The sequence below is a fragment of the Micromys minutus genome (genome assembly GCF_963924665.1).
Source record: "Micromys minutus genome assembly, chromosome: 2".
NCBI classification, from domain to species: domain Eukaryota; kingdom Metazoa; phylum Chordata; class Mammalia; order Rodentia; family Muridae; genus Micromys; species Micromys minutus.
In genome coordinates, this window is record NC_137971.1 from 67963224 (window position 1) to 67979127 (window position 15904).

At 41.4% G+C, this 15904-nt stretch overlaps 1 protein-coding gene across 3 annotated transcripts in view; it reads right to left on the reverse strand.

The window, feature by feature from the left end:
* Nucleotides 1-15904, reverse strand: part of PLEKHA1 (pleckstrin homology domain containing A1) — a 45931-nt gene that overhangs the window by 10020 nt on the left and 20007 nt on the right. For all 3 annotated transcript variants that reach the window (XM_080911345.1, XM_080911347.1, XM_080911346.1), the window contains exons 4-8: nt 14929-14974; nt 8290-8387; nt 3674-3799; nt 3031-3174; nt 1370-1438 (exon numbers count right to left, since the gene is read on the reverse strand). In XM_080911345.1, coding sequence (XP_080767471.1) covers nt 1370-1438; nt 3031-3174; nt 3674-3799; nt 8290-8387; nt 14929-14974 — 483 coding nt within the window. The remainder of the gene's footprint in view (nt 1-1369; nt 1439-3030; nt 3175-3673; nt 3800-8289; nt 8388-14928; nt 14975-15904) is intronic.

The following is a 15904-nucleotide window of genomic DNA, read 5'->3' on the forward strand; positions in this document are numbered from 1 at the left end:
ATTTCCTTAGCATGTTCTTGCTTTCTGACATAGGACATTCCAGCTCACCTTGCATTTACTTCTCTTGCCCAGCTACAGATCTGTCATTTCTCAATAGAGTCCATGTTTCTTTTGAGGAGAACTGATCACTTTCTCAAGACACAGAGCTACACCATGTTTTATACTCAAATGCACTCACACAGGGACATATCTTTATGTTTACTTCTGTCTGTTAAGTTATATCAAGAAGCCATGCTTTTATCCCAAGAACCTTGGTTTCTATCATCCTTGATATATTGCCTCATTTTGCCAACAAGCATGTACGTGACCATTCTCATCTCTGCTACTACCCACTTCCTGTGCATTCCTGCCCTCAGTTCTTCAGGCAGGGAAGGTCCACTTCCTCACTATACATGGGCTCTGACTGTCTATAGCAGGCTATATAGGTTGCTTCTACCCCTTACACCTTCCTAAAATAACTGACACCTAAGAATCTCCCAATATAGAACATTGCCTATGAGTAACTATTAGTTTAAATTACTAAAATAGAATTGGTTTTACTTTTAAAATGAAATAAACTCACTTCCTTACCACACGGGTTACATTACCAGCACTCAAAAGCCACACACAGCCTACACAGAACAACATATGGAACATCTCTATCAGGGCAGAGAGTTCATCTGGACAGTGCTGTTCTGATGCCTTCATTCAGAGTGTGGCGCATATGAAAGTCCCACTGTTTCATAGAAGAGGGAGAGGATTTCATTAACTTATGCACATATCTACTTGTAGGATTTAGACTACCTGATATCTTAAATGGTGCATTACTAAAACAGGGAAGGGGGAGACTCAGGCTTTGACTCTGCCTTCAGAACAAGATCTCAAGTGAAACAACTGAAGAGGTGATCTGAGACAGGAAAAGAGCTTAAAGATAGATAGATAAACAGACAGACAGACAGATGTAGATAGATAGATAGATAGATAGATAGACAGACAGACAGATAGATATAGATAGATAGATAGATAGATAGATAGATAGATAGATAGATAGACAGACAGACAGATAGAAGCAGGGAAGAGAAGGCAGACATGCAGAGGCTGAATGCTGCTTTCAGAGGATTTCTTACACCACCTCTTCTAATGTCCCTTTGATAGATTTACATGTGGGGCTGTTGATAATTTTACATCCATCAAGATAGTTTTATTTAAAACACATTTAAGAAATATGTGACTAACCAAATGCATTATAACCAAATAGAATAAAATAGAGGTGCACTCAAAGCCAGAACGGGACCACTGGAAGAAGAGAACAGCATACAGCACACAGTCATGCCAGCACTTCAGGTGACCTGCCAGGCCCCTAAAGCATATTTATGAAGCAATCGCATACCAGTTCAGATTTGAAGTAGCCTATTGTGTTCTCATCCAATTGAAAATATCTTCTCTTCCAGTTTTTCATCTACCAAAGAAGAACAGACAGAAGCTTCAAAGAACGCCAAATGCTCATCGTCCCTTAACATCCAATGTAAACTCTCAATCTGAAATGCCAAGTACTCAAAAACAGCACACCGTTTCCCACGGGAGGTGGGAAATGGTACCTCTCCCTGTTACCTAGGCCTTGCATGATCAGCTTGGCCTTGGGCAGCTCACTTTCCAGTTTATGAGTGGCTCTGATATTTCAGGATTTTGATCTCGAACAGTAGAAAAGAAAGGAGAGGTGTTCTCTTCCCTTCTTGCTAGCCCAGCCCACAAGGTAAAAATCAGCATGGGCAATGTCATCAACCCATCAGATTTCTCTATCTACAACATGCATGAATCCTTTTTCAAGTATTTCATATATAACAAGTCAACAATAAATACAAAAAAAGAAGAAACCCACACAGAAAATGTTCAATACACTCTTATACAAATACTCCTATCAAAATTTAAGCACCCTAAATTATTTGTAAATAGTGTTGGAGAAATAACTCAGAGGTTAAAATCTCCTTCCAGAAGACCCAGGCTCAGTTCCGAGCACTCATGTGGCAGCTCACAACTGTTTCTACGAGGAAAATTGTTCCAGGGGATCTTATACCTTCTGGCCTCCACCAGAACTCCATCTATACGCATGGTATACAGATGTACATTCAAATAAACACATATATAAAAAATCTGTAAATTATTTTTTATATTAGGAATAAAGGTTACTTCCTGAAAAGCCTAATTAGTCCACAACTAAGCTTCACAGCCTGAGGAAAATCCTTCCTCAACCATCAGTCTGTCTGGAAACGACTGCTCTCAGCTTCCTTTCCTCAGGACCAATGGTTCAACAAGCAGAACCTTCCCTAGTTCAACTGCTAGGGAACAATCACGTAGAATTAGCAGGAGAGTTTGAAATTTGTCTTTTCACATTTTTTTCCTTTTGTTCTCAAATGCTAAACTTTATCTTCTCTTGAGATTTTCAAGGTTTAGTTCATACGTAGTAAACTTTAGAGAATTATTAAAGAAACATCAAGGTTTTGTTATATATTAGCCTTGGCTAACCTAGAACTTGTTATCCTCTCTTCTCAGCCTCCCAAATGCAAGGATTACAGATGTGAACTGCAGCACCTGGCAGACAAATATCTGGAGCCTTAGAAAGACTGGAAAATAAGCACTTGGGAGGCAGAGGCAGGCAGATCTCTGAGTTCAAGGCTAGTCTACAGAGTGAGTTCCAGGACAGCTACGACTACAGAGAGAAACCATGTCTCAAAAAACAAAACAAAAAAACTGACCAAACAAGCAAGCAAAAAAGAAAGCAAAACAAAAGCAAACAAAAAAAAAAAGAGAGAGAAAAAGAAAAACCAATAGATAAATAAGTTCACTTAGACTAAGTGCTGGTGGACAGAGGCAGTAACTTTCCCAAAGACCAAGGAAGTAACTGCTGGGTGAGAGTCCTGGAGTCCCTCTACCCTTCCCAGAGGCAGCAGCTCTCTGCGAGCTCTTGCAGGAATAAAGCACACCACTTGAGTTCTGAGCTGCAAGCTGGCACACGCATCTTCCCTACTTCCCAGGTATGGGTAAGCTACTCACCACTGCACCTTGTTTCACACAATACCCAGCTTTGATGACTGCACTGTCTGCAGGTGGCTTAGGAGCAAAGGAAGGAAGATGGCTTTGTGACCGTTTCAAATTGTTTCTGTCAACACTCTCACCACATTCATTCACTTCTTCTTTCTAAAATGAAGCAAAAAAAAAGTTTTTTCTTATTCTAAGTTTAAATACTTACATTTAATGTTACCTCAGAAAAAATTTAAGTCTGTAATACTTAATCACAACTTTCTTGTTTTTTAAGAACTCCAAAAAGCTTCAAAGAACAATTAAGTCTCAATTGTCAGGTATATCACCAAGAATTTTCAACCTGTTCTATACCTAAACAGGTCAACACTAAATCAACACTTAATGTTTACCTAATAGATTTTAAATAAATTAACCATCCCAATGAAATTTATTTCATTTTCTTGAATCTAACGCTGCTTTGTAAATTTTAAATTCTGTATTACAATAAAACAGTAGCAGCCACAGGCACCAGCGTCTTGACACATCTACATACCAACAGCCAACATAAGCCATGGTATGGAAAAAAGCTCAGCTCAGCTGTTTCAGCTTTGATGAAAATCAGAGCCTCAGTATGCGCTCCTGAGACCTGCACGTAACAGCAGCACTGACTTGGTACCTGCGTTGGAGTGATGATGGGTACACCACCAACAATATCCGTTCTGTAAGACACTTGCTTCTTGCCACAGTCACCTTGGCGACTCAGGTTCTCAGAGGCTGGCTGTGAGTCTGACTGCTTTGGTACCTGGAAGAGTGAGACAGGTCACTGTGCAACAAGAAGTGTGTCTGCAACCCACCCATCGTCACAGGACTTTCAACTAGTTTTAGGTAACTGACAAATACTAATCCATGTACAGACAGCTCTGGTCTGACAGCACATAGGACACAGCATCACTACTGCCGTGCCTGTGCAGCCTCTAATCATCCCCCCCACCCCGCCAGCTCTCAGCAGCTTAAGGAACAGATGCTGAGAGGCAGCAGGGAACGTAAGCTGAGATCCCTGCTGTACTACATTCTACACAAATTTATTCAATAAAATGAAACAACATACTCTCAGCATCAATCATACTGGATATTGTTTAAAGGCCATTTTATTAGGTGTCCTCAGCCTTTCAGAAGCATTATCAACAATGTGAGTGATAACTACAATGGGAATGGTATAAAAACATTTAAATTAAAATTAAATCATCTGCCCATCACCTGTGTCTACAGAGAAACTAATGAATACTACAGTCACAGGCCCTACATGTACTAATGTGAATCCATTCAAGGCAGGTATGTACATTAAGACATCACCCAGGAACGTCACTAAAAACTGCAGATTGCCCGGCTCCACGCCCAGAACGAGTCTCTAGAACATCCCCCTCAAACTGCAGCTCCCGTAGGAACAGGTACTTCTGAGGGGATACTTCACAAACTGTCCACTGTGTGGTCTTTGTACATAACACTGCGCTCACCAACTGGAAAAGAGTTGGCATACAATGCAGACAGCACAGGCTGTGTGCAAGAAGATCTCAATCACACATGTTGGGAAACTAGCTGTTCCTGGGCGAGAACGGCTCATATCTTAGGTAATGTCATTTTCTCCCACTGCTCGCCCTGGCAGCTCTCTTCAGCATCAAATACATGCTCCAATACAGTGTCAATCACTGGTGAGAAGAGAAGGAGACACAAAGGAGAAAGAAAGGGAAAGAGAAAGGAGGTGGTGAATCTTCTAAAGGTGACTACAATAGCAGGCCAGGTGCTGGCTAGGATTAAGATCCCACACGCTAGAACAACTTGCAGAGGAACTCTACTACATTTTCTAGAGTCACACAATTTATTTCAGTCATTGTGTAAAATGTGGTGGTGCTAACTCACTGAAATCAAGCAGCAGAAGAGAAGCTGAGCCACAGTCAACCTATCTAATGGATGACCTGAGATTGGTGCCCTGTGGTGACTTGCAAGGGCAGCAGTTAACCTCCAAGTGAGGGTTCTGCTGCCCCTAAGGATTTCTGAAAAGTCCTTAGTACAAACATGAAGATGTGCTGATACATGTATGTTGCTTTCCCCACTCTCCTTCCAGAAACAGGTCAAGCTAAAAATCCTTTTCTGTGCAACTGACCCACACTGCTGACAGCCCCCAAATGAAGTCTACGCAGGGCACAATTCCCAACATCTGAGCTACAGTTCACAATAAAAATTATTTAGGTTGAAAATACCTTGTTTTCAAAGAATTCAGAAAAAAAGTAACTCCCCTAAAGTTTACAAAAACAAGTCTAAATGGAAGTGAGTCAAATCCCCCACCCCACCTGCACCAGCCCACTGATAGGCACAGAAAGCCAACTCAAAGGGCAGAGGACAAATGCCAGATACCACATATGCTTCTGTTCTCTCATTTCTGCCCTGCTTTCTAAGGGAAAGATCTGAATGTGTTCTTAGCAGGCATTTACTGTGACTCCAATAGAATGTTCCAATATCAAAAAAGAAGAAAACGAGAAGGAAAACTGAGTAGGAGACGCAGCATTGATGGCTGGCATAAATAAAAGGCTACAGGCCTCTGGAGAGTTCCAGGGGAGTGAGATTCCACTCACTGGGAATGAGGGCAGAACTAGAGGACAGAACCGACCTAAAGTGTTTGGTGAAGACCGTCTGTCTCTCCATCTGACCTGCCTGGCTGGTAAAGGCCTGGTTAACATTGCAGGGCAACAGGTTGCTCTTAAAACCAATACACATCTTACTTGTCCCAGTTGTCATTAAAAAATAAAAATAAACTGTGAAATTTCTGCTACAACTTTAAAAGACTAGTTTTTAGATTAAAAGCAAATGTGGACTTGTAAGTTCGAACTTATGGTGGATAAAACTACGCTGTTTTCATCACTCTCTCAGCCAGTAGGGGACCAGGAAATACCACACTGACAGTAGGTAGACTGACACACACTGGAAAGCCTGCCTCCAGTTCTGACTTTCAAAACTCAAGTCACAAAAATATCCTTCTAGATTATTTCTCCTGATATTGACCTTTTATAAATCTTCCCCCCACCTTTTAGAAAAATATTTAGGAAATGATTTGCAAGGTTACACAGACTTAGGGAAGGTAAGAAAAGACAGACTTCGAAAACTGGAACTCAACTAATCACCACGCTCTCTTAGCCACAATGCTCTAACATCCCTAAGGTGAAACCACACTCTGAAAAACAAATTTCAAACTTTAAAAGTATAGATTACATATAGTACTCAGCAGACCACTGAATTAGTTAATCAAAATGTCATTTGGAATGGTTCAAAAGGTAAACTACACATGTATTAAAATGGGGAATGATAATTTTTCAAAGATCCTGCATGCAAATTATTAGTCAGTTAAATATGAAATTATCACATTCCAATATACTTAAATGTGCAAAATACCTATGAGGTCTAAACTGGTAAAAATTTTTATTCTAAGGACTTTAACAAAATATCTATTTTTAACTTCTTTTTTAATTTTATGTGTGTGGGTATTTTGAGTTCATGCCTGTACCACCTGCATGTCTAGTTACAGATAGTTGTGAGCAATCACGTGGCTATAGGAAACCAAACCCAGGTCTGCAAGAGCAGCCAGTGCTCGTAACCACTGAGCAATCTCTCCAGCACCAACAAAACCTAACTCATTAAGGCCTGGGAGTCTCTCGTCTCCTGTTCTCCTGGAATGGCTCCAGTCAATTACCAGTTCTATATTCACATCACTTACTTCACTGCTGATTGCTGCGTCCTACTTCTATTATATTCATGTTTTTCTAAATGTGAACTATAAAATCATTAAAATCATTATCAAGATTTCATCTAAAAACAGTAAAAATGTCACATAAAATAAACTTGCAAGATCATAAAAGCTATGGTCTGTACCTTAGACATTGCTAGTTTCTCCTTTATGCTGAAAAATTTGCAAAGGCACATGAAAAACTTAGTTCCACAAATAAATGAAGCAACAATTCAAGGCATTCCAACTTGGTAACTAAAATGCTGAGTCTATCTATTCATTCTGCTTTTCTCCAAATCACTAAAAGAAGCCAGTTCTGTTTATTAAACTGGGAAATTCAGAAAAGTGCTGCATATAGTCTTCATAAAGACAACTTCTAGGTAGGGAATATTTATTAGGAGCTCAAAATGATCAACTAAAACCTTGTAAGAACATAAACTTCTGAATCTGTTCAAAATATTGCTTTCCTGAAACTGCACAAGCCCAAAATAACTTCTGCTTCATGTACAGATCAGATGTGGCGTGTGGGTGTTTTCTGTCATGTGGTAACAAGCTGTTCTGGTGCAATACAAAAAAATCTGACCTAACTAAGAACAGCCTTGGCTAGCTATCTTAACTCTGCTGCAGTGTGGCATAAACATGGAATCATTCCCTTTAGACGAGGGCATGACACATTGATTTTCAGGGCACATGCTCTTTGGCCATGAGTAGATAAGGGACCAGTCAATGAGTGAACTTCAGTGAAACACACTTCAGCTGATCCAACTCCACACAGGAGTAGCTCCTCCCCAAGCCCTTCCAGGCAGCCTACTCTGTGTAAGGAGGGAAGGTGCAGTGAGGCAGTCCATGTGCACAGCAGCAAATTCAGGGTCCAAGAACCAATAAGCTTGCCTAGGTTCCAGGCCCACAGCTCACCTTTCTGGGAAGCTAAGGGAAAACTTCCACCTGAAGCCTGCTGCTGGCTCGTGTAAGTAATCTGTAAGTACTGGTGATCTTTTCTTAAACCAACCAAAGGAAAAGAGTGTAACAGTAGTCACTGTAGCATCAACAAGAGGGAAGAACAGCAGGCCCTGGAGCTCCAGGGAAAAGGGCGGTGGCCTCAGATTTCACTAGACCACTCAGGCAGGACCCTCTGCTTACCACAGCTCTTCAGACTCATTCTCTACACCTGCACCTCCCCCAGGCCACACCTACCTTCTCCTTTGCCTGTCAAGGCTTAGGAGAATGCTTATGCCCATTCTCCAAGTAGATGGCCAAAGCCTCTTATCCTACTCCAGATACAAAACAAAAACATAATCAGCATGCACAGAAATGTGAATCCTCCCAGGCACACAAGTGAAAGCCATTCAAAGGCTGTCAAGTCCCCACATACTAGAAATGGCTCCAGTTCAGATAGTATCTTTTAAACCAAGCTTGAATATGCAACCTGTTGGTAAGCCGATGACATTAGACACATTTTTATAATTAATGTAGACATTACTTCTGTAAAGGGAAATGTCTTCAAAAAAAGTACTTACTGTAATTTTTATAGCTTTGTTCAAGACATTTACCCACTCCACTAAGTCCTGCTGATCATTAGCTTGCAGAAAGTATTTTCTCATTCCTGCATTCATAACTGTCAAAAAAAAAGTGCATGAGATATATTATATTTTGTTACCTTGAAAGTCTGTTTAGAACATCTATAAAAGTCTTACTGCAACTCTTGGACTTTACATAAAACAGTTTTCATCACTGAGTTACACAGGCAAGTCTTTTATGGCCAGTCTTCACTGAGTGAGTATACCGCTAAGCAGTGAGTCAGTCCTCCAATGATGCATACTTCAGTTAACACAGGGCATCACAACAAAACACCACTTGGGAGTATTTCTTCACACTTTGACCAGTATTTCTGTGGAATAATTTTCTTCATACAGACTTACAGAGAATTAACATTTTTAAATGTTGAGTTTTTTTTTTTTTTGGGGGGGGGGGGTGGGAAACTAGAAAGATGGCTCAGCAGTTATATCACTGGCTATACTTCCTGAGGACCTGACTTTAATTCCCAGCACCCACCTGACAGCTACAACTATCTGAACCTCCTGTTACAGGGAATCCACCATCCTCTCCTAGTCTCCAACAACACTGCATAAAAATGACACAGACATACATGCCAGGAAAATACCCATACTAATAAAATAATTTTTAACTTTTAAAATGATTAAAACACAACTTTAAATTTTTGTTTTTATTGGGCTAGGTATGGTGACTCATGCTTTTAATCCCAGCACTCAGGAGGCAGGGGTAGGTGGATCTCTGTGACTTGGAGGACAACTTGGTCTACAAAACAAGCAAGTTCCAGGACAGCCAGGGCTGATACACAGAAAAAAAGAATCAAAACCTGAATCCCTGTACAGAAGTGTCTTCTCAAATGTGTACACAAGGCTTCTAATACCCTCATCTGTACTGTTATTAGCATATGTGCTAAATATACATCCCCGATTTAAAGTCTTGAAGCTTGGGGGCTGAATCTAAATCTTTATTTCATAGCTTCCTGGTGGCAGCTCCTCCATGATCTAAGGCTATGTCCTACCTCTTTCCTCCTATCTCCTAGCCCCAAAGTGGAGAGTTTCATGCTGTCTCCAATGTTTGAGTCACTGCAACATCCAACCATCTGTGACAATTACCTTGGAACCAAGAAATGCCTCAAATGTTGTTTCTATTTTCAGCAGACCCTAACTGATACAGCCCTCTATTAGTGACCTAATTAGCTGACAATTAGTACATAACTATTTATCAAATGAGTAGGTAAACTCATCTGAATTTAATTTAAGTTGTGTGTCAGGCACTGCACTTGCCCCATGAGTTCTGTGAATTCTTTGCTCAGTTCTTGAGCTGCCCAGTGTCACTGGCAGATCTGCAGGAGCTTTTCTATTAACCAACTGTCTTATCACTCACTCACACACACACACACACACACACACACACACACACACACACACACACACACACCGAACAAAGAAACAAAACAACAACAAAAAAATAAAACAAACTGTTTTTCTTTTGAAGTAAGTCTCGTGTATCCTTGGCTGGTCTACATCCTCAATATGCAGACCAGGAAGGCCTCAAACTCATAGAGATCCACCAAGCTCTGCTTTCCAAGTTCTAGGATTAAAGGTGTACTTTCTATGAAACTTACAAATGGCCCTTTTATGAAACACATCTGCAAACAGCTGTCTACAAGCTATGAAGGGCTCTTCAATCACACCTATTTATATCACATGCATTTGTGTAGAAAATCAAATACTACTGTAGGAGCCAAGGTATCTGAATAGCCACAATAATGAAACTGTTCAAACATCAACTTCCAAGGCCAGGTATGATCACACACTTTTAACCCCAGCACTCTGGGAGGCAGAGGCAGGCCAATATCTACAAGTTTGAGGCCAGCCTGGTCAACACAGTGAATTCCAGGACAGCCAGGACTACAGAGTGAAAGATCCTGTCTCAAAACCAAATGAAAACAAGAAACTCTTAGAGTTTCCACCATAACACTGAATAGTTGATACACTAGTACTCTGCTGAGCATGACTAAGAAAAGAAGGAAATGAAAACCCTCAAGGGAAAAGCAAAGTTATTTTTCAAACACACAAGGACTGGGCCTGAGAGCAGGGCACTCTAACCAGAGCTCCCTGACTAAACTTAGGGCCACAGAGAAGTCAAAAGTACAGCCCATGCAGTGCCACAGAAAATTCATCTAACAAGCAAAAAAAATTGTAACACACCATCAATTGCACTTTTAAATGAATGGGAAATTTTAAAAAATATGTATTTCAGCACAACTAGGAACTCCTGAGAACAATGTATCATCTATCAACAAACAGCTGCTGTTGTTAACCACAGCTGCTGTTGTCAACCTCAGCAGTACGTTCGGTGTGCTTTCAGAACTTGTTCAAAATATTGTTTGAAGCCATTTACAGAGTCTGTAACTCCGGTCCCAGGGAAATCTGACAGGCACCAACGACAGGCACCAACAGACACGCGCCTGGTGCTCAAACATGCATGCAAGGAAAGCACTTATGTACACAAAATGAAGTGAGTTTTTTTAAGGCCTAATAGTATACTGCAACAGCTGACACAAAGCAAATGTACAGTACATATACTTCTAATGAGAAACATTTATATAAGGGCCTTTCTGAAGAAAAAAGGCCGCCAACATAACCCAATTTAAAAGCTTGCCGTTTTAGCTATAGCTCAGAGTTTGCTAACCACGCACAGGCTCTGGATTGCATCTCTAGCCCCCAATACCAAAACTAAAAACCCCGCAGCTCTTGGCATTTCTTGTGGTTTGAGTAAAATCTCATGCTTTTATGTAATGACAAGAGGGGTACAGACATCTGCCACAAACTAAGAAGCCAGGAATCGGCGTGCTGTCTAGTCCAAGTCTTGATTTCATCCATGAACCACCTTTGCCAGAGAAGCAGGACAATGTGAAGAAATCGACACAATGCTCCTCTCTATCACCATCTTCGGCTTTCCAAAGAACGTGAACTGCTGGAAAGTGGTATGTGCGCTTCCAAGAAAGGAAGAGAAAGCCTTACCTGCACAAACAGAGAGCCAGGACCCTCTAAGTTGCCAAGCTTTTTAAGCAAGAGTTTCCTATGAACCTGAGTACTAAAAGGCTGGTCTGGCTCCTGCCTTTTCATCTGAGTACATTTTTATTCAAATCTTTTTTTACTATTATTTTTTTTACTTTTGTTCAAACAGCAAATAAAACAAATTATGAAACTACAGCACAGATATTAATGTAACTGCAGCAAAAATTCTCTCATGATCCATGAATGATTCATGTGTGGCCACATCAGGTCCTTCCTCACTTCCCCGGCTTTCTCTTCCTCAATTAATTAATTCGTTAACTAATTTTTGAGAAACTGTCTTAGTATGTAGTCCCGACTGGCCTGGGACCTGCCATCCTCTCGAATGCTAAGACTGGAGATTTATAAGTGAGATTGCCACACAGCTTTCTCTATTAGCACTTTTAACTTTTCCTGATTTTTTTCCCCTTTTTAGAAAATTTCTGCTCCTGAGTTTTACATTGTTTCTTTTTCTGACTGATAACTCTCCTCAAACACTAAGTAATGTGGCCTGTGTGTTACTATTTTGAAGGAGGAACTAAAAGGCTGGTTGTTCCCTCTTGGGTTATGGGGTTGTGACCTTGCACAGCTCACTGTCAGCAAGCTCTACTAGTGGAAATGGCCAGACGTTAGCATCTTTCCTCAGTTCCTGAGGCTAGTCAGGTTCTAACCCACCTATCGCTGGCAGCAGCTGGCTGCAGCTGGCAGCAGCTGGTTGCAGCTGGCTGCAGCTGGCTGCAGGTTCCCTGCGGCTGCACTCTGGACAGAGCTGCATTCAGTATTCAGATGCTCCTTTAATCCTCCATTCCAGTAGCAGCCTACTCCTTCCCTTCTCTGGGATTAGTGTTAGTTTCTATTTCTGGAGACACCACACATCCCACTCCCTGCTGGGTTGGGGGAAGGGTGGCTACCCAATGAGCCAGATGGAGACAGACTAGATAGAGGCTGTTTGTTGTTGCTGTGGTTGTTGCTGTTGTTTTCAAGACATCCAAACAAAAAGCCTGTTCCCAGTCCCTCCTCACTGTAGCTTCCCCATTCCTCCAAACAAGCCCCATTTTCTAAGCCTATTAGAGAGACACTGAAATGGTTAGCTCTGCAAACTTAGCTACCATTCCTCCATATTTAAACACTGGGGATCAGCTGCTCAAGTCCCCTCCTGTTATCAAAGGTAAGGTGAGAGTATTTCTTGTTCCCACTGTTTCTGGGCAATTAGAGATAAGCTGACACTTAGAATGACTATCAAACCATCAGAAAGACTAACAAGAAACTCATCTGAATCTTTGATTTCAACTAACTAGGCCAAATGACTATGAATGTTGAGTTTATACTATTCTCTCAAACTATCAAAGTTCTCTGTTAGCTAATGAGCACTGATACCGTTCAACTACAAGACTCTGAAACATTCTCTTATTTAGAAACTAATTTTAATCTCAGCACGTCTACTTTTACAAGAGTTTCTTAGTAGGCCTTGAGTTGCTGGCTTCAGTCTGTTCACAATAGCTTCCCTTACTGGATTCCTGTGGCTGCCATCAGATGCTGCTCTAGACATCAGCCTGCAGGACAAAGTCACCCTACACACTGAAGACAGCAAAGAACGTCAACACTAGCATTAACTCTGCCCCCAAACTACCTTTTCCTGAAAACCGCAATGTCAAATAGTCCTTTTTATACCAATTGGTCAATCTTAACTTTTGTCCCCTTCTTCACAATTTTCTCAGTTTGACCTACCACTGGTTCTCTTAACACACTGTAAATTTCTCCATTTATTAAAGCGCATTCATTGTAAAAGCCACGAGGCCCCAGTGTGCCAGGGAGTATGTCCACCTCCCTGGATCCTTCTCGTGCTCCACGTTTGTTACCTGCCTCAGTGCAACAACACATATCTGACAGAGCAATTTAAGGAAGGAAGGATTTATTCTGGCTTTCAGTTCCAGGTGATACAGCCCATGATGGCGGGAAGGCATGGTAACAGGAAGAGGAGGTGGTAGGTCACACTGCGTCTGCAGTCAGGAAGTAGAGAATGATCGGTGTGCTCTGCTCACTCCCTCATGTATGTAGTAGTACCACCCACATTAGGGTGATCTTCCCACCTCTGCTAATCTCACTGAGAGATTCCCTCACAGAATGCTTACAGTTGTTTTCATGGAAGTTCTAAATTCCACCACTTGACAATCAAGATTAAACATCTCAACCCAGAATCCTGTTCCAGTTTCTCTTCTTCCCTCACCCCTCCTACTTTCAGGCTATTTTTACCTCTAATTTCCACATATAGAAAAAACAAAACAAAACACCACTTCTGGGCATATGCTTAAAGGAAATGAAATCAGCATACAAAAGAGAAACCTGCAAACCCATGTTAGTACTATTCATAATAGCCAGAATATGGAATCTGCCTGGGTGGCTGCCAAGTCTCCAAGTCTCTATTTTTTCTTCTTATGGTCTTTTAGTTTCTCTCACCATCATCAGCTCCATCCTGGTTACAGACCTTAAGTACAGTAGTTCAAAAGCCACATGACTCATCCATCTGCTTAACTCCCAAGCATGAAGCCAGCATCCTCATTCACTTCAGGAGCTCTTTACTTTCTTCCCTTTCTCAAAATGACAACATGCACTGGTAACATACCACACTGACTTCTGCCCTCTGTTCCTACACCATGTTCTCCTCCCTTGCACACCTGTGTCGCTGAGCTCTCATTTCTTCTCACTGGTGGTAAAAAATGATCTGCAATTTACTTGGCCCCCAGCATGGGTGTCCTCATTCACAGAGGTATCCCTGACTCCATATCTCCTCTATCAACCTACTGCTAATGATGCTAATGGAATGGTTAACAGCAGGCACTTTATCTGCCTGTCAGCCAGCACCAACACTCCGTATTCTCCCAAGTCCAATGCATCCTAGGCATTCACTAAGAACCTGTTCAATCTACCACCCTCAGCACCTCCTGCCTCCAACGGTAAATATCTCCTTCCCTCACAAAAGACCAAGTCCACTGCATTATTTATGTGGACAAGGTACAGAGCTAAACACTACCTGAATACTGCTGGATGAGATCCTAAGAGCTACACATGAGAGCAGGACAGGTTATAACTAAGATGAGAGAAGGGACCTGGGGTTGGCAGTCAAAGTTTTAACCCTTATCTGGGATAATGGCTGTAAAGGAATTCCTCATAGAATAATTCATTAAGTCACAGGTTTATGTCTTGTGACTGTTTTCCTTTATAATATAATAAAAATTTTATCAGCCTAACAAAATAACAAGCAGGGCTGAACAGATGGCAAGTAAAGGTGCTGAGCCTAAGTTCAATCTCTTGAATTCACATGATGAATGCTGATAACTGACTCCTAAGTTATTCTCTGATTGCTACATGAGCACTGTGACACGTGTGTGCATGCGCTTGCGCTCTCTCTCTTTTACACACATACACACACACATACACATACACACACACACAACACACAATAAACATTTTTAAAAAAACAACTAAGTGGAGGTTGGTGGAATGATATCATTTAGAAAATAAAATACTGTTAACATGGCTACTTACCAAAACAAAACTCTGCCTTTGGCCTTAACTTAGTCGCATCGCTGACCTGGTAAGAAAAGGAGGTCTGTGTTAGTCCTTGTCCACACACTACAATACCCAGTCTATAATACCATGCACTCTTCTACATGCACAGTTTCTCACTTAGCATACCAATCTGAAATTAAAATTTAAAAGCAACCTAATGATAGCAAATTAGATATAGAATCTGAGTCCCAATTGTAAGACAAATGATGCTTCCATATTCTCTTTAGATGCATTTCTTTTCTCCTGGAAATGTGAAGTTGAAAGTATACCAGCAGACATTATGTCACACAAACACCATTCCCTAGACATGACCTACAACATGCCCTCAAAGAATACAGAAACTATGAATATTCCCAAACCTCGTATTTCTATGCTGGCAGCCAACATTAAGCAAAGATGGTGGACTGTGTGCTTGTTTATCTCTTTGAGCACTCAACACGGCATTCCACCCCCGCTGGTTCAGGGGTCACTGAGCGCACACGGTGAACAACAGCAGCACCCCTTCAGCAGCACCCCTCTGAGTAAGATGCCCTCAGAACTCTATTCACGATCACTGCGATCACTGCCCGGCTGCTTCCCAGGGTCAGAACCCACACTTTGTATTTCCCAATGAATTCTAGTCTGGAGTTCCTGATGAATCTCAACTACACTCACAGCCCAGTCATGAAGTTTGTTCTAGGAATAAAGTGTAGGGAAAACCAGCATGCCTGTACTGGAACAATAAAAGTATACAACGCTAACTCCAGTAAGCTGCAGGGCAGCACTGAACAGAAAATGTTACATTATGACTAGGAGCAGTAAAGGAGGAGAAACAGTGGCTACTCCCTGCCTGCTTCCCTGAGCTAACTAACATTGGTCATTTCAAGACCAATCTCCCATTTTAAAACACAAGGCAATGTCGGAGTTACAGTCTCCCTCTCACCTGCTTTAACTAATTCTTCCCACATCACTC